Source organism: Caretta caretta, chromosome 4 (genome assembly GCF_965140235.1).
Source record: "Caretta caretta isolate rCarCar2 chromosome 4, rCarCar1.hap1, whole genome shotgun sequence".
Classification (NCBI taxonomy): domain Eukaryota; kingdom Metazoa; phylum Chordata; order Testudines; family Cheloniidae; genus Caretta; species Caretta caretta.
Genome location: NC_134209.1, coordinates 23,640,891 through 23,658,635, shown reverse-complemented (window position 1 = coordinate 23,658,635; position 17,745 = coordinate 23,640,891). Strand labels below are relative to the sequence as shown.

The 17,745-nt window shown below is 36.5% G+C and overlaps 1 protein-coding gene across 9 annotated transcripts in view; it reads left to right on the top strand.

Annotated features, from left to right (window-relative positions):
• RUFY3 (RUN and FYVE domain containing 3) overlaps nt 1-17,745 on the top strand; it is an 80,693-nt gene that overhangs the window by 14,451 nt on the left and 48,497 nt on the right. For 6 of the 9 annotated variants that reach the window (XR_007356506.2, XM_048848999.2, XM_048848996.2 and 3 more), the window contains exon 2: nt 9,850-9,903. The exons of the other annotated variants lie outside the window; for them this stretch is intronic. Coding sequence is in view for 5 of the 6 variants with exons in the window: in XM_048848999.2 (XP_048704956.2) it covers nt 9,850-9,903 (54 nt within the window). In the remaining variant the exon portion in view is untranslated. The remainder of the gene's footprint in view (nt 1-9,849; nt 9,904-17,745) is intronic. 9 annotated transcript variants of the gene reach the window in all.

Here is a 17,745-nt window from a genome sequence, read left to right as displayed (position 1 = left end):
ACCTTGGCTTGGTAAACACTGCCATCACCCAAATGCAAAAAAACCCCTTGGACCAAGGAAGGAACACTTGGGAATTCCTCCCTGTGGGGTACCCATAAGCCCTTTCACCCCACCCCACCCCCTCCAGGGAAGAGCTGAGAAAGAAAACAAAGGAAATTAGCTGTGCTACCTGCTAATCAAACATGCATAAACCTCTTAGGACACCAAAATCCAATTCTGTTCTTAAAAAAAGGTAAATTTTCTTAAAAACAAAAAGGAAAAAATACATCTGGAACTTAAGCTTTGCTAGATTTTAAAAGAGCAATTCCAAAAAGTAAGCACCCAAACTAGCTTTCTTGGGGGTTCAGTTTAAAGGTTACAAGCAAACAAAAGCATCAGGGGTTAGCACAGAGGAGTTCCACAAGCCAAAATAAGAAATAAAGCTGATTGTGTCTGTCTAAACATTCCCTATCCAAATAATTTCTTCTAGGTATGGAAGATACTTTTTCATCCCTGTTTCAAACCTTACACAACATTCCTGCTTATAGCATTGCTGCTCTTTGTCCCTGCAGCCCAGAGAACAACAGACAAAGGGAAAGTTTCTTCCCATTTTTAAAAGTTGTAACGTTCCCATTGGCTCCTTTGGTCAGGTGCCCACTTTTATTTGTTTTTTATTTTTTTACCTGGGGGACTTTTTAACCCTTTACAGATAAAGTAGTCAAAGAGCAGCTTCCAAGGGGGATTTTACAGCTAGCTGATTGGCTGAGTGTCCATTAAAGGGAGCTACTCCCCACTTCATTTATCACATTATCCTTCAAATCCTTCCTTTAAACTTTCCTTTGCTGTGATGGCAACAAAAAACTTGACAACGGCTAGGTGGCTGGTGTTCTGAAACCACAGTGACCAATAGTGTTTCTGTTTCCTGTACCTGGACCCATTGGATCCATCTGTTGTCTCTTGTCTTATACTTAATCGCTGCCCCAAAGAGCTTACAGGCTTTTTGTTCTGTTTGTACCATGCCTAGCTGAATGCTGTCCTAGTCTGTGACTGGGTCTCATGTTATCTGAGTACCTAAGAAGTAAATTCCTCCCCCACGTTGATGGTGTCCACATATCACACATGACGATAAACTAGTGGGAGTGGAACTGAGAAACAGGAAGGAGTGTTGTGCTTGCTTATAAAGAAAGGGAAGCTAGGGAATGAAGAGTATTAATTTTCAATGAAAGAGTGAAAAAAGGACAATAAATGAAAGGAGGATGGAGAAGTAGAGAGAATGGAGGACTCAGTGGAGAGAGTTTTTCATTTAATGAATTTTGATTTATTATTTATGTAGACTATATCATATATTTTATTGCCCTCATCTAACTTCCTTTGAGGCTCTGCTGCTGGACCACATTGGAGGCTTTAGTGATTTCCAGATTCTCCTCTCTTGGGCTCCCAATTTTCTCAATAGGTGGGTCCTAGAGCATCTTAATTTTCAAACTTACCTCTGTGTGACTTGCTACAATATTATTTAAATTATTTTTAGAAAGTTCCTGATTCTTTTTAGTTATTCTGAAGTGGAGAGACCAGGATTTCTGGTAAACCAGCAAGTTACAAAAATATTACATCAGTATCTTTTTTCAATGGTCCAGAGAAGCAGTGTAAGTTCATTTTGTTGTCATTTTCTGTCTACTCCTTACTGCAAATTTAATTAGAAAATGTGTATTAAACATAAAGCAGGCCACTGAAGGAAGTTATGAGTTATTCTGATTTTGTATGTCCCACCAAAACATTTCATATTGATAATTTCAGTCAGACAAATATCAGAAGAAGAGTTTAAAAGCAACCCTAAATATCATGTGAATACACAGGATGTTAAGACTTTTTTTGGCTAGATGGAGAATGTGTGTAAAACTGGAACCTTTGTGGATGTAATACTAATTTCTCAAACAGAATGAGGCTCAGCACGGTGGTGCTCACTATTTATGAAGAGAGGCCTTCTGTCATTCCCCTGTTGAGGAGCTGCTGAATTACATTAGAATTCCCTTAAGAAAGCTAGTTTCAAATTGATTTTGTGGTTTTGAGGTGGAGGGGCAAGAAAGGAGGTAATATTTCAGGAATATAAGAACATCGTGGTAATTCAGTAGCTTCAGCCAAACCATTGCTCAGGCATTAATATTTAAAAAACAAAACAACAAAAACCCCAAAACAAAACCACCTTTTCATGCAGTCATATTAGTTTCTATAAAAGCAGGGCCTATTTCTGCTCCCACTTAAGACAAAGGCAAAGCTGTTTTGGGGCCAGATTCTGATCTCAGTTACACCAGTGTAAATCTGGAGTAACTCTATTTGCTTCAGTAGAATTACTCTGGATTTTGCTGATGTAACTGAGAGCAGAATCTGTCCCATTGACTTATACAAGAGTAGGATCACGCTCCAGGTTAGATTTAGCACAACTCTTCAGCCTCTAGAAGTAATTTTTGTCTTAAACATTGTATATAACTAAAACAAAACAAAACCCACTCACAGACCCTCAAAATTATAAATAAATGCTTTTCGTTTCCTTTTTTTTCAGCTCCTGAAGTTATTGGTGGTAGTTAACTTGGTGACCTCGAAAGGCCATAATTTTATCTAGATGTAAAGAATAAAATTCGATTTAGCCATTGTCGTTTTTTATTTTGGCAGAACAGTGGTAGGTCACTGAAAAATTGGAACATTGTTTTTGTTACACAAATAACACAACATGAGAGATGCTGCTAGAGGTTTTTTCTGTTTTGTTTTCAATACAGTCAATCTTTTTATGGGTTAAAAAGTAGAAAACACTTTATTTTTAGGTTTCAGAGTAACAGCCGTGTTAGTCTGTATTCGCAAAAAGAAGAGGAGTACTTTACTCCTTTATTTACTTTATAAATGTCCATGTGGACAGATAGTATTCAAATGGAATTGAGAGTTGAGCTTTTGTGGACAATTGTAAAGTGCAAAATAGTCATGAATTTTCATAGGGATAGCTAACGATGAGTGCATCTGAGGTGGAGTGAAAGTTCTGTTTAATTTCTCCCCTCTCCCTTGAAAGACATGGCTTCACTTTAGCCAGAGTTTCACAGGTTAATAATTTTAGTACTGATGGGATCAGTTTGTAATTGGGAGCATGAGCAGTATGCATCACAGCCTTATTATGAGAGACTTATTTGACATGAAGAATAATTTATTGTATCAAATACACTACTTCACTTATCTTTAAAACGCTATATTTAGAAAGTTGATTTATAGTGACTCAATTACATGGTAAAAGGGTACATCTTTCATGTTAATCTAATTTTTGGTAGTTTAACAACAAATTGGGTTGAATCTTTTTCTTGCTTTTGGCCAGGAGTTTTTAAAGTTTTTATTAATGCATTTTTGTATGAAGAAGAATTTATACAGATACTTCAAAAATAAATGCTTTATTTAAATGTCACCCATATATTATTACTCCATCAACATAATTCACCATGTATTGAGCCAGCTTTTTTAACTGAAAATTGTTTTTCTGCAGTTTCTTTACTGGCATTGTTCCATCTTTTTAAATTCAAAATAAAACCATATCTATTACTTATTTTATCATTACAGAATCTTCAAATCCTTCCCAAGTAGCAGCATAAACATTCATTCATTCATTTATGCAAGTGACATACATTAAGACCCGAGTTGCATGCTTTGGGGCCTACATATGTTAAAATGCTTGTTGAGAGAAACAACTGTAAAACTCACTTTGACTTCAGCTTTCCTCTTGTAATGAGGAATGGGGCAATGAGGAGTGACAGGACAACCTATTTGGAGAGGAAGAGTGAGGATTAAATTGCATAATGGATTATGACTTTATAAGGCACTCTGATATTATGGTGATGAGTGCAGTCTAAACTCCTGGTTGAAACAATAGGAGGCAGCTTTTGTGTTCTTGAAAGAAAATGGGTTGCCTTTTTGCAAGATAAAAATGCCTTGTGAAGAATCTCTTAAATAATATTTACACTTCCTTGGCAATTCACATCCAAGGACTGTGAAGATCTTTACAGACACTAATGAATCAAGCCTCCAAAACCCCTGTAAGGTAGGGAGATACCTTTATATCTAATGGAGACACGGGTGAATTGTGGGATAGAGGTTAAGTGACTTGCCTAAAATCATGCTGTGAGTCATTGATAGGAATAGAACAGAAGCCCAGTTGTACCATCACTTGCCCACAGTGGACAATTCCAATTAACCTTAATGGAAGTTGCAAGTGTGCAGTTGAGGAGATGATGGGGCCCTAGAAGTACTGACTCTTATTCCCTCATAAACAAACTTTTTTCATTCCCTTCCACTTTATTACCGATGTATGACTTTCCTGAATTATACAACTGAATGCAAATCTTTGCTCAATATCAAGTGCACGTCCATGATCATGGCACTACAAAAACGAAAAGATGCATGCTAAATAGCAAGTATATTAACACAAGGGGTGACAACATTGTGAGAAAAACAAAAAACAGTTTGTGACAGTATGTCTTCACTAGAAACGCTGGAATTTAATTGGGAGGTGTGAGTAGAGTGACAAAAGTTAATGCAAATGTAAGACATTGACTCTACCCTGGAATATGTTGTGTTGGTCCCAGGATATTCGAGCAAAGGTGGGTGCGGTATTGGTGAGAGAGACAAGCTTTCGAGCTACACAGAGCTCTTCTTCAGGTCTGGGAAAGGTACGAAGAGTGTCACAGCTAAATACGAGATTGAACAGATAGTTTAGCATCAGTAGTTAGCACATATTCTAAGGGACACATTCATTATTGGTATTTTAAATTAATGTTTCCCAGTCAGGCTTTTCATAGTAGGTAACAACAAGATGGCTTAAAGACCCTCAGATTCACTTTTGCTTAAATCCCGCATCATGTTAATTTCATTTTCTAACATGATGATGGGTTTTTTGTTTTTGTCCTTTTTAAACATAGCATACCTTTCTGGTTCTCCTTAAGTGTTATTAAGGTCATAATAGGTATGTACAAAATATTTTTTTCCATTTAAACCATGTTCAGAGGAATGTGAATCTGATATAACATTTTAAGGCTGTGTAACACTTTTTTGGTGAATTTCCATGAGGACTCCAATTCCACACAAATGCCAGAGCATTGTACGAAATTATGGCAAGCCATTCTCTTACATCTGCATAACACAATGTTAGAAAATATGGCGGGCCTGCTCAGGTGAGCCACGGAAAATAAAAAGCAAAAGTAAATCATTGTGGAAGCCACAGAGCCCAGTGCTCTAACACGTGGGGGCCCAGCTAAAGGTACTGTCACACTGTGTGCTGAGCCCCCTTGATATGTATGAGTAGGAACTCCAGCAGAGAGTGGTTATCCTGTGCCCGTGTTAGTTTTTCAAAACTACAATTTTGAAGTCTGCTTGATTTGAAATATATAGGTATTTGTGTGCAAGACAGTGCTATAAGGTTTTACTCAGCTTTTTATGAGGGGTATATATGGGATATTTAAATGAAGAAACTTAAAGGAACACCTGTCCTGGGCTTTAGGCTCTGTGGCTGACCTTTTCCTCCCACCAATCCTCAATCAGAAAAACGTGTAAATCAAAGCAGATATTTCATTTAACTCTGGTTCTTCCCACTATGTCACAGGCCACGACCCCTCCCCCCCTTCCTTAATTTGTAGTTAAGTCCTTCGTGTAGTGGGGGGTTTTGAGGCTGTGCAGTGCTATGGAATATCACTACTTTTCCCCTTGTGCGGTCTTTTTGACCAGTTTGTCACACAAGATCTTATGTTGTCTCTTCTTCAAAGCACACAGGCCAAGGGAATGAGTGAACTTCTGGGTTTGGGAAAGCATTCTGCTAAAGTGGATAGCCACAATGGTCTTGGGCATGGGCACTGGCATTATAGTTTCCTGGACTTAACATATTTTAAGGGGTTTCTATCTCAACCCAAATCTGTCTTCATCATAATTTCAATTTTTAGAAAACTGTACACAGCTATGTAACATTTCTCATCACTAATTGCTTTTTAAAAATTGGTATGTTAGCAGTCAACAGAGCTGTTAGAAATTTATTGGACACTGAGTCCCTTTTGGGTTTTTTAAATCTTATTTGCTTATGAAAATGCAGCTTTTTTAATGCCTAGTATTTTCTGCTTTTTAAGAATTTTTGCTTAAGGCTGCTTCTCATACAGGAGAACATATGTATGATCAAATTCCATTATTAGCTGCACTACTTATTATGAGTTTTGGTATACGTGGCCTTTTAAGTATTGTGTCTGCTCTGGAATCTTAGAGGAAAAAAATTGCAAATTTGAATGATCACCCCCAAAAAGGCAAAGGTGGGACAAAGGATTGTTTTAATGTAAATCTATGCGGTCCCTTCAGGAGTAGCCACCATTTTATAAGGTTCTTCATAGCAGAAACGAAATGGTGGCACAGAGGACAGCTGCCCTGTCATATACACACTCTTTCTCATTGCTTGTACATTTCCTTACTCATTCAGTCAATGTTTATGAACACTTTTTAAGAAAGGTCGGGTAGATTTATTTAAAATCATCCTTATACACGGGACAAAAGGGTCATTACAAATTGTGTGAAGTAACTAAAGGAAAATTTTAAAAATGCAGAAGATTCTTTGACACTAGTGTGAAGATATTGGGAGGGGGGAAATATTTCTAATGAATGCAGTACTGGGTGCTGCAGAGGAGCCACTTACTGGCTAGTAGGCAAAGTAGATATATTTATCTCTGACAATGTGTGTAAGTTTATCGTTTGTGTCTGGGGGTTGCTTCAGCTCATACAGCCTGTTAGTTTTCTAATTTTTTTTAAGCAACATGCATGTGTGTTCTGTGGCACAGTAACTTTTATCCCACACTTCTTCTGTGTTGTAAAGTAGCAACACCTCTCTGATTTGGAAAATAGATGAAGATAGACTTAGTTACAAATAATTTATTGTATTCATAACACATGTAAAATGTCACCGTATTTTTCTCCTTAAAACACAGGCAGCATTGCTACTTAGGTATATTAGAGGTTTTAATATGAATCTGTCCTTAAAGCTTTTTTCTTCCTGCACTTTTCCAAACAAAAGCTTCACAGTACACTTATTTTTATGTAATATTACAAATCCATAACATTAGACTTTTCAAGATTTTAATTTGACTGTGAAAACTTTTTTTAAATTTTTTTTGCAGTCTTGAACTGAAGTCTTTATCTTTCTGTAACCTGAATTGGGTTGATATACAGTAATTAAGACTTGGAACACTGTGGTGATGTTGGCAAAAGCAGAATCAAAGTTGGAAATGCTGTTAGAGATGCCATGAAGATGAAATACAGTCATTTTAAAAAATGAATTTTAAGTATTTTCACTTACTACAGCTGTCCCAGCATTCACAATTTTGAGTGTTTCCTGTCTCTATTTAAAAAAAATGTCTGTTCCTTTTTGCTGTGTGAGAGACCCACACAAATGGGGGGAAACTGATAACAGAGTTAACATAGAAACTGACCATACACAAAGTGCTGTCAATTGAACAAGAAATAAAGAAGAAACAAAAACATTTTGCTCTACATTTGTTAAACTAATTTTGGGTGTTACTTGTCGTAATAAGATTTTCGACAAAAGTGTAACTTCTAAGTTGATTCAGTTTCTCTTAGTACCAGTTTTCTTTCACTCGCTCACAAACTTTCTCATGAATTTGGTTTTATGCAGCTAATGGTCCCTTTAGCCTCAGCTGTAAGCTCAACTTTATGCAGCTCCTGTGCTGCTCCCAGCTCTGAAAGTGAATAGGATTGATGCCTATGGTGGTGTGTGGAAAAAATTCCCTGGAAATATCTGTGTTTTTGTTTAAAACCCTAGCTCTGGGATGTCAAATATATGGCTTGTGGGCCAGATTTGGCCATGCGATGCCCACCAAAAGGTTTCTTGAACCTTCCTTTGAAGTATCTGGTACAGAATACTAGACTAGTTGGACTTAACTGATCTGACCTGATATCGTGATTCATATGTTAGAAACTGTTGGCCTTCAGGGATATTTTTGTGCGTTAACAGCTAAAGAAAACAGAAATGTCAGAAGATCACTGCAGGAAGGCACACTACAATATCTAACTTTTTAAAAAGTAATAAATTAAATCTGTTGTTTGTGCAGTCATCAGCAGGCATGTAGACCAGACGATCATAATAGTAAAGCCTAGGGTTTGGTGGAAAATATCTTATGATGTCATGGGTTTTAGATGTGGGGATCCATGGGAAGAGATAAGATTGAGGGAAAGAAAGTAAATATAGAATTGGAGATTCACAAGTGTCTTGTACTATGCGTGCATTAGATGTGGAGGATGACAAAAATCAAAGCAGAGGAAAAGGAAAAAGTGTATTAACAATCTGCTGATGCCTAGTGGACATTTTTCTTCATTGTATTTGGAAACTTTTAACATTGTGGGTTTTTTCCTCATTTATTCTTTATTACCATGAACATTTGCACAAAGAAGGAATGAATCTTTGTTTAATCATCTGTTTCTGATGGTGATGTGATTGTGACTTAAAACCTCTGGAATTCCTTTACATGTATGTAAATAAGGATTAGGGAATTATTAGGGGCTGGGGCTGTTCTTTACCAGTGCTTGTAAATCCTATTAATTAACAAGAATGACTAGACCCTTTTATGATTTAAACTACAAAACTGTATCCAATAGATATTAGGCACCTCTTGTCTTAAATAATTTCATTATAGAAAGCGTTTCCCACAAATATTAAATTACTGAATGACACTAGCTTCAATACTTATAAAGATTCTGTCCTGTGAAAATGAAATGCAGTTTCACTCCATTACTCTCAATATATGCAACAGCTTTGCTTTAGAATAAGAAAAACGGAACATCTGGAAAATACAAGAATTCTGGTGTGAAACTAATTTCCAAAAAATAATCAGAATGAGCTGTTTAGTTTTAGAATATGAAGATTGGTCAGTAAGAATATGCTGTGGGAGATTTTTATCTTCTGCTCAATAATTTTAGGATCTCTATCACATTTTCACTTTTATTTTATATGCACAGTATGACTGTCTTTGCTATTCACAAATCAACAGTGTTTCTTTGGAGGAGAAGGTTAGCTGTAGCTTTCCCGGGGGGCGGGGGGAAGCGGCGGGCAGGAAGGAGATCTTAGTGGAATGTGTACTTTGCTCAGTACCTCCTCCTCCCCCCCCCCGCCCCGCCTCCTCACTTCTCTGCTAGGATTTCTACCTCTGCCCCCTTGCCTATCAGCTGTCTACAGAAGTGCATCGCAGAGTAAGAGACATTTTAGTTTCGGAGATGTCAGTGTACCCTCATTTGTGTGAAACAATTTAAACTATGACATGACTGAAGTCATCTTGGACATATCTGCAGCATATTGGAAATCTGAGTTATGGTCCGTTCTAGCCTAATTGATTTTGCTAAAAAAGACTTACAGGGCTTGTTTTTCATTTGTAGGCATGTTTAGGTGGTCATATAGAAAGAGGACTGAGGCAGATGCTGAAGTTGCATAAAGTTAAATATGAGAACGTCAGTACTTAGATTTGTATAGTTCTAAAAAATTAAATACGTCTTTCTAGTTGGATTTTTTTTATTAATAAATGTTTTACAGAAGTGTCAGCCTTAAGGCTTAAACAAACAAAAATCTCCAAACCTAACTGTGCAATAAATGCTTTCTTTTCTCTGATAAAGCTTTGCTATATTGCTTTGTGCAGACTAATAAATCCTTTTGAATTGCAAATCTTACTACTGCAAACTGAGTGTTGTATTACAGAAATCTCCTCTTCTGTTTTCCCTTTCTTATATCTTGATTTTGATTCTTTCCTTTAGATTATGGCTTGCATGACATTTTATCTTTCTTTTCCTTTCTTTTTGCTGTTTGCAAAGACTCTTGGGAGGATTTGACAGATTTGGTGGAGCAATTGCGTGATGATACTGAAGGTGCGTGCCACACCAACATCTTTCAGCTATTATTTCCTCTTTTAATTGGCTTTTAATGTGTTACTTTGATCCTGAGCACCAGCTACGGTATTCTTTTGCAATGACAATAACTGTGGCTCTGCAAATATGCTTGTCTGATTGAACTGGGTTCAAAGCCTAAATATACCAGACTAGTTGCTTTCTGGTATTGATGTGTAGTTACTACTGTTAGGGTTCTAAAGAAAATATCTTCAGTCACTATAAGCATATGTGCATGTATTTTTGAGTTTTACTTATTTACATTTTGAAAGGATATTGTGAAGAGTTTTGGTTCCAAATTTGCTCTAACTTGACGTTGGTCCCATCTGGATAGTCTTGCCTTCTAAATGCTTTGTTAATTTATTCTTTTTAAAATAATGGAAAAACAAAAAGCAATTGATATTCCTTAGTAATAAATTAGCATCTGCCACACCTCTCAACCAGCGACAGTTCCTGTGTGTAAAGACTTAAAATGAAGATGAGACAATTATGGGAACTGTAAAAGATGTGGGATTAACTTCTTTATCTTGATGTATGCTGTCTTTGGCTGTCATCTTCATGAGCCAACAGTTGTATTACCTCTCCCACTTTCTCTCTCTAATGTTTTGGGACCAATGTGGCTACAGCAACACCGTATACAACAGTTATAATGTAAATTTACAGGGTAGAGCAATATAAATCAAAGCAGTTTTAAATAATTGATTAAAATCACTTGAATTTTAATCAATTGTGGATTTACGTCATGTTGAAGTTTTGTAAAACTAACTTGAAAACTTGTGCTATTATATAACCAAATTAATTACAAATTCTTTTTAAAAATATAGTGGTAGGGTATCTTCTTTGAATGTTATAAAACAGCTATAGGCAAAAACCAAAATATTAATATTTTCTTAGTGGATAAAATCTTTGTCACTTAAAACAAAATTGCTTCAGCATTAATTAAATTTTTTTAGACTTTAAATACCTTAGCACAATAATTGTGAACTCTTTTATACGTACAGGCCAAGTTTTCAAAACTAGGAGCCTAAAGTTAGGCTCTTAAGCCCAAATTTAGGCACCTGAGAATGGGATTTTTAAATGTACCTAAATGATTTAGGTGCTCAGGTCCCATTATCTTCAAACTGCAGACCGTTATAGAGAGGTATAGCCTTGTTGAAGCATTTCAACTTTCTTGACTTGTGGAGGCTCAGTATATTGGAAGGTAATGTTGGTTGCAAATATAGGAGAGGCTGATTGCTTATCAATGTTGTGTTTTGATTGAGTTTGTGGTGTTCTCATAATAAGGATGTTAATGAGGTCCTGGATTAGTTTTTTACAGCATAGATGATGATTTTAAGTGTGAAATCTACAATCTGAAGTTCTACTAACAATTAGGAAGCTAATTAAAGAAACATAAAATATCTAGTTTAGCAATTTAAGATTATAAAATGGGAAGAAAGTAAAGAGCTCTTTACATGTAAATAAAATATCTTATTTAAATAAGAAAAAAATATTTTTTATAAACTGCCAAGATTTTTATCTTCTCTGATAATTTATAGTAGTGAAGGCAAGATACCAAGGCAAGCTTGATGAGAGATGGATATACATATTGTACTTACATTTGATATATAGAAGAGCCTCTTAAGTGTGTAACAGTGGGGTTTTTTAATTTCTTTTTTGTTTGCTTTAGGAAAATATTGAATTATTGTAAATGACCCAAAATATCAATAGACATTTTACAATTACATTGACTTGATATGTATAGGTACATATCTTAATACAGAGTTTATAATATTAAGTAACATATATTGATCTATCATTAACATTTCCCTTTTTAAACAAGTTTATTTAAACAAAAACTCAATGTGCACGTGCATATATGTGTATATATTATCAGTGGTTCACCAGGGATATGTGTGTCACTGGGGGTACTTGGAGGTCTTCCGGGGGTACATTAACTCATCTAGATATTTGCCTAGTTTTACAACAGGCTACACAAAAAGCACTAGTGAAGTCCGTACAAACTAAAATTTCATACAGACAATGACTTGTTTATATTGCTCTGTATACCATACACTGAAATGTAAGTAAAGTATTTATATTCCAGTTGATTTATTTTGTAATTTATATGGTAAAATGAGAACGTAAGCATTTTTTCAGTAACAGTGTGCTGTGACACTTTTGTATTTTTATGTCTGATTTTTTAAAAGCAAGTAGTTTTTAAGTGAGGTGAAACTTGGGGGGTACTCAAGATAAATCAGAGTCCTGCAAGAGTACTGTAGTCTGGAAAGTTTGAGAACCACTGTATTATACCATTGATATATGCTTTGGGGGTCGGGGGAAGTTGAACATTTTCCTGAGGAGGGGATGGGGTGAGGAGGAGAAAAGAAAGCTAATGGGGGCAAAGGGGTTAATTCAGTTATCCTTTCTGTATGTCTTCCTTGACAATCCTCTAGGATTACTGTGTCTACATGAGAGTATCTCAGTTATTTCAATATTGCTGTTGTATTGTTTTCCTGTGTAAGGTATACTAAACTCCTTTTTAAAAAAATGTTCATGTAAGGAGTTCCAGATCATGTAAATCCTTTTAGCTGTCCGGGAAAGTCAGTTTGAGGCACAAAAACATTTACAGACTACTTTTAATGATGTTAATAAGGCTTTCTGTTAAAATGTTGTATGCTTTTGCTTCTGACTGCGTTGTGTTCTAAATACAGCTGTGCCTTCTCCTTATTATGGGAAAAGTATCGCACTTTAGCCTTAAAGTTATTTAGATTTTGAATGTATTTCCATGGAGAGGATATTCAAGGTCACCTGCAAAGGGAAAACATTGTTTGTCTGTTTTTTCATCATGATGTAAAAAAGAGAGCCTGTAGTTTGGGGGCTTTCTTTTGCTTGTTTTTTTCCTGAGATGTATTAGAAATATCAAGATTGTCTCTTCTCCTCCCTGCCCCTCCTCTTCTGTTTTTTGGAGGAAAGACTCCTTGGGTGACTCATGTATAGGGAGCTTTCCTGGTCCTTAACAGAAGAGGCTGCTAAATCCTTAAGAAAAAAAACCCAAACATTATTTGTTAAGTGTCCAAATAAAATAGACGTTAACAAAAAAAAAATTAAAAAAAACTTTTTTTTAAAAAAAAAAGTCTGAATAAAAATTACTTCCCCTCTAAAAAAAATTAAAAAAAATAAAAAACCAGGGTTCCTTTCTTTAATATCTGTGTTGTTATCTTGCCAGTTTTCCAATTCTCCTAGTTGTCCAGAGTAGACAAGACTTGAATTTATAATGTAAAAAAAGCAAGAAGGAAGAAAAAACTTTTTGCAGAAACATACTCTGCTTTCAGAGTAGTAGCCGTGTTAGTCTGTATCTGCAAAAAGAGGAGGAGGACTTGTGGCACCTTAGAGACTAACCAATTTATTTGAGCATAAGCTTTCATGAGCTACAGCTCACTTCATCGGATGCATTGAAGTGAGCTGTAGCTCATGAAAGCTTATGCTCAAATAAATTGGTTAGTCTCTAAGGTGCCACAAGTCCTCCTTTTCTTTATACTCTGCTTTGTTACATTGTAAAGAAACAAGTTACAAGCCTTTTTTTTTTTTTCTTTGCAGGTCACCTTTAAGAGAACTGCTTTGCGTGTGTGGTACTCTGAGCATTTATTCCCACTTGTATTCTTTTTCCTTAAAATGGCAGCCAGTGAACTATAACACTTGATGAAAGATTAAAACTGAGAGCATGTCTACATGAGGACCGTCAGGAACGTTAAACTGAATTAACTGAAGTTGTGAAGTGGATGGTCTCATTCAGAAGTAAAGTGGCGGTAGTTCAGTTCAGTTTAATCCTCCTCCAGTAAATTTAAGGCCACTTTACACCCATGTGGACATTCTCATTCATAAGTAATGTGCTTTAACTTCACACCTTTAGTTAATTCCTCTTTATTTTGAGTTGGCTTGTCTATGTGGGGACCTGAGAGACGCTGGATTTTATAACTTTCTTTTAACTCTGTTACAGTTATTACTGATTTTATTTTCCATTCCAGCTACCAGAACTTTGCATAATATTCCTCCGGAGAGATTGTCAGTACAACCTCAATTAGTTGAGATTCCCTGTAATTTAGAAGTGTCATGTCCCTGAGTGTCTCTTAATTACACTGAAAAATTTATTTGTCCAAACTTACCTGATGCCCTTCATTACTTCTGTAAAAATGAGGTTGTACTGTAATTTTCTAATGTAAGCTCATCTTCTAAATTATTTTAGTGCATTTTGAACAAGCCACTGATCACTGCTGTAGAATGTACATTGTTAACTGGCAGAAATTGTATTTGGAGGCAGATACAAGATGTAGAACTGCAAGAAGCTGAGCACATTGAGGGGGGGATAAATGAGCTCCTCAAAAAGAGAGACTGCAAATTTATACTTTCCGTAAATTTTCCCTATCTTGATGATTCACTGTCTCCTATAATGTTTCCAGGGGGCTTTACACACCTTTGGAAATTCTATTTATAAACTAGCAATGGATGTAGTCTCTCTAGATGCACTTGAAATTATACCAGACTTCGAAGTTCAATAGTTTGAGCTGCTAAAATTAATTGGTTGTATACAAATGAGTCTGGATGCTAACTGAGGTTTTGTCTACACTATACAGCTTTTAGTGACACGGCCTTGTTGCAAAAAGTCGGCCAGCGTAAACACTGTTTGTCGTTACTTTTGCTGACAAAATACAGTACTTCCACCCCCTACAAGTGGGATTTGTGTTGTCAACAGGAGAGCCTTCTGTCAATCTAGCACTGTCTATACTGAGGGCTAGGTTGGCTTAACTATGCCGTTCAGGGGTGTGGATTTTTCACACCCCTTAGTGACGTAGTTAAGCTGACTTGATTTTCTAGTGTAGACCAGGCCGAAGACAGAACGTGATATTGTCTGTGGTGTGGGGCTTGTTCACTTGGCAAAAATAGTGCTTTGCAAATATGTAATTGGGATAAACCAATAACACTTCAAAATACTTACGTGATACAGCTTCCATGTCTTTTTGAATACATAGAAATAGTCTTTCCAGTTTTTGGTTAAGATTCACCCTGTACATTTAGAGCCTAGATGAAATTTAAGGGAGCATTTAAAAGTATTCTAATGAATGGGAGTTACCCTAAATAGATTAGATCACATTGGCGGAAACATCCCATGATATTCTGTACTTGATAAAGCTTCTAGTTTAATATTTGTTAATTTTTCAAAATGAATTTAGCTATAGAGAGAAGGGAGAAACGCAGTCTGGGTCAAAAGCACTTAAGTCCCTTTTTCTAAATTGACTTAAGTCCTTGGGAGCCTAAATTACATTGACTTTCTGTGTGACTTAGGTTCCTGAGTGCTTAAATCACATTTGGAAAAACTCATGAGCCCTTTTGGTGCTTTTGAAAATTTTTATCCTCTGCGTCACTTAGCTTCTCCATGGAACAAGATGGAGAGAGGCCTGTGGTGCATCCAGTTACAGATGGAATATGGGTTACCCTTGACATACATTTTACAAGATTAAAAATACAGAGTTTGCAGTCTCAGGAAAGCAGTGTGATTGGCCAGACAGGCTATTTTTGAAGTTACCTGTATTGTGGGATAATCTGTCCGCAACTCCAGTTCATTTATTCTGAGCTTTACTACTGGCACCCAATACTCAAACTTAAATATTGGTACCAGAAAGAGGTCTGTTCTGTGGAAGTTTCCACTTCTAGATTATAAAATCATCTGAAAGTATATTTGAGAAAATTTAAGGTGAAATCCTGGCTGCATTGAAGTCAAAGGCAAAACTTCAGTGAGGCCAGAATTGCATCTTTACTGTTTGCTGCTTCTTATGTATGGTGAAAATCAAACAAACAGCTGCTTACAGTGACAGTGGCAGTAGAGAGAAGTTGCAGAGTACATGGGTGAGATCTAAGATCCTGAAATCTATATGTAGTGATTTTAGCTAAACTATGCTTCTTGTAGCTTAAGCAGTCATTTGTGTTCCAGCATGAACTGTAGGCAGTTCCATAAATCCCTCTGGGTGTTCTAGTTACATGAAAGCTCTCTTTCCTTAAACTACTGACAGGTTTCAGAGTAACAGCCGTGTTAGTCTGTATTCGCAAAAAGAAAAGGAGGACTTGTGGCACCTTAGAGACTAACCAATTTATTTGAGCATAAGCTTGGTTAGTCTCTAAGGTGCCACAAGTCCTCCTTTTCTTTTTCCTTAAACTGCATGCTAAGACTGTAGGTTGGAGTGTTGAACACTGGAACAATGTACAGTATGTTATGTGAATTGAATCTATTCCGGGGTTTAAATAATATAGCAATAGTAGCAACATGTTACCTATGAAGTTGTCCTGTATGGTTTCTTTTATGTTTCCATTAGCAATTTATTTGTGTTGTACAGTCGAACCTCAGAGTTATGATAACCAGACTTATGAACTGACCAGTCAACCCACACCTCATTTGGAACTGGAAGTACGCAATAAGGCAGCAGCAGAGACCCAAAAAACCCACAAATGCAGCACAGTACTGTGTTAAATGTAAACTTATTTTAAAAAAAAAATTTACAGGGTAAGGAAACTGTCTATGCTTGTTTCATTTAAATTAAGATAGTTAAAAGCAGCGTTTTTCTTCTGCAAAGTAAAGTTTCAAAGCTGTATTGAGTCAATGTTCAGTTGTAAACTTTTGAAAGAAAACCATAACGTCTTGTTCAGAGTTACGAACAACCTCCATTCCCAAGCTGTTTGTAACTCTGAGTGTCTACTGTAAATAGAATCTCTTTTGGGTAATTGCCTTGTTATTCCATCCTAATTTGAGCAATGGATTCAACAAATTACTATGACATGACAGTTCAATATTGCAGTAGTGCTTTGGTATCATATTGGGATATCACTGAAAGAACTTCTCTTGTAGAGCAACTGTCTGATTGCAAAGATATAAGCTTCTGTTTACCTACAATAGCTTCGTAATCAGTCATTCCCAGTGATGGGAAAGGAATTTAAAAACTTGTGATGATTTAATGAGATTTAAGTAAAATGTAATGTATTCATTCCATATAGGGGGTGGCTCTTTAAAGGAACTTCACATCTTGTTCCGTAGTGAATCGTAGAATCATAGAACTGGAAGGGACCTTGAGAGGTCATCTAGTCCAGTCCCCTGCACCTGAGGCAGGACTAAATATTATCTAGACCATCCCTGCTGGGTGTTTTTCTAACCTGCTCTTAAAAGTCCCCAGTGATGGAGATTCCACCACCTCCCTAAGCAATTTATTCCAGTGTTTAACCACTCTGACAGGAAGTTTTTCCTAATGTCCAACCTAAACTGCCCTTGCTGCAATTTAAGCCCATTGCTTCTTGTCCTAGCCTCAGAGGTTAAGAACAACAATTTTTCTCACTCCCCCTTGTAACAACCTTTTATGTACTTGAAAACTGTTATCATGTCCCCTCTCAGTCTTCTCTTCTCCAGGCCAAACAAACCCAATTTTTTCAATCTTCCCTCATAGGTCATGTTTTCTAGACCTTTAATCGTGTTCGTTGCTCTTTTCTGGACTTTCGCCAATTTTTCTACATCTTTCCTGAAATATGGCACCTGGAACTGGACACAATACTCCAGTTGAAGCCTAATTAGTGTGGAGTAGAGCAGAAGGATTACTTCTCATGTCTTGCTTACAATACTCCTGCTAATATATCCCAGAATGTTTGCTTTTTTTGCAACAGCGTTACACTGTTGACTCATATTTAGCTTGTGATCCACTATGACCCCAAGGTCCCTTTCCGCATTATTCCTTCCTAGTCAGTCATTCCCATTTTGTATGTGTGCAACTGATTGTTCCTTCGTAAGTGGAGTGCTTTGCATTTGTT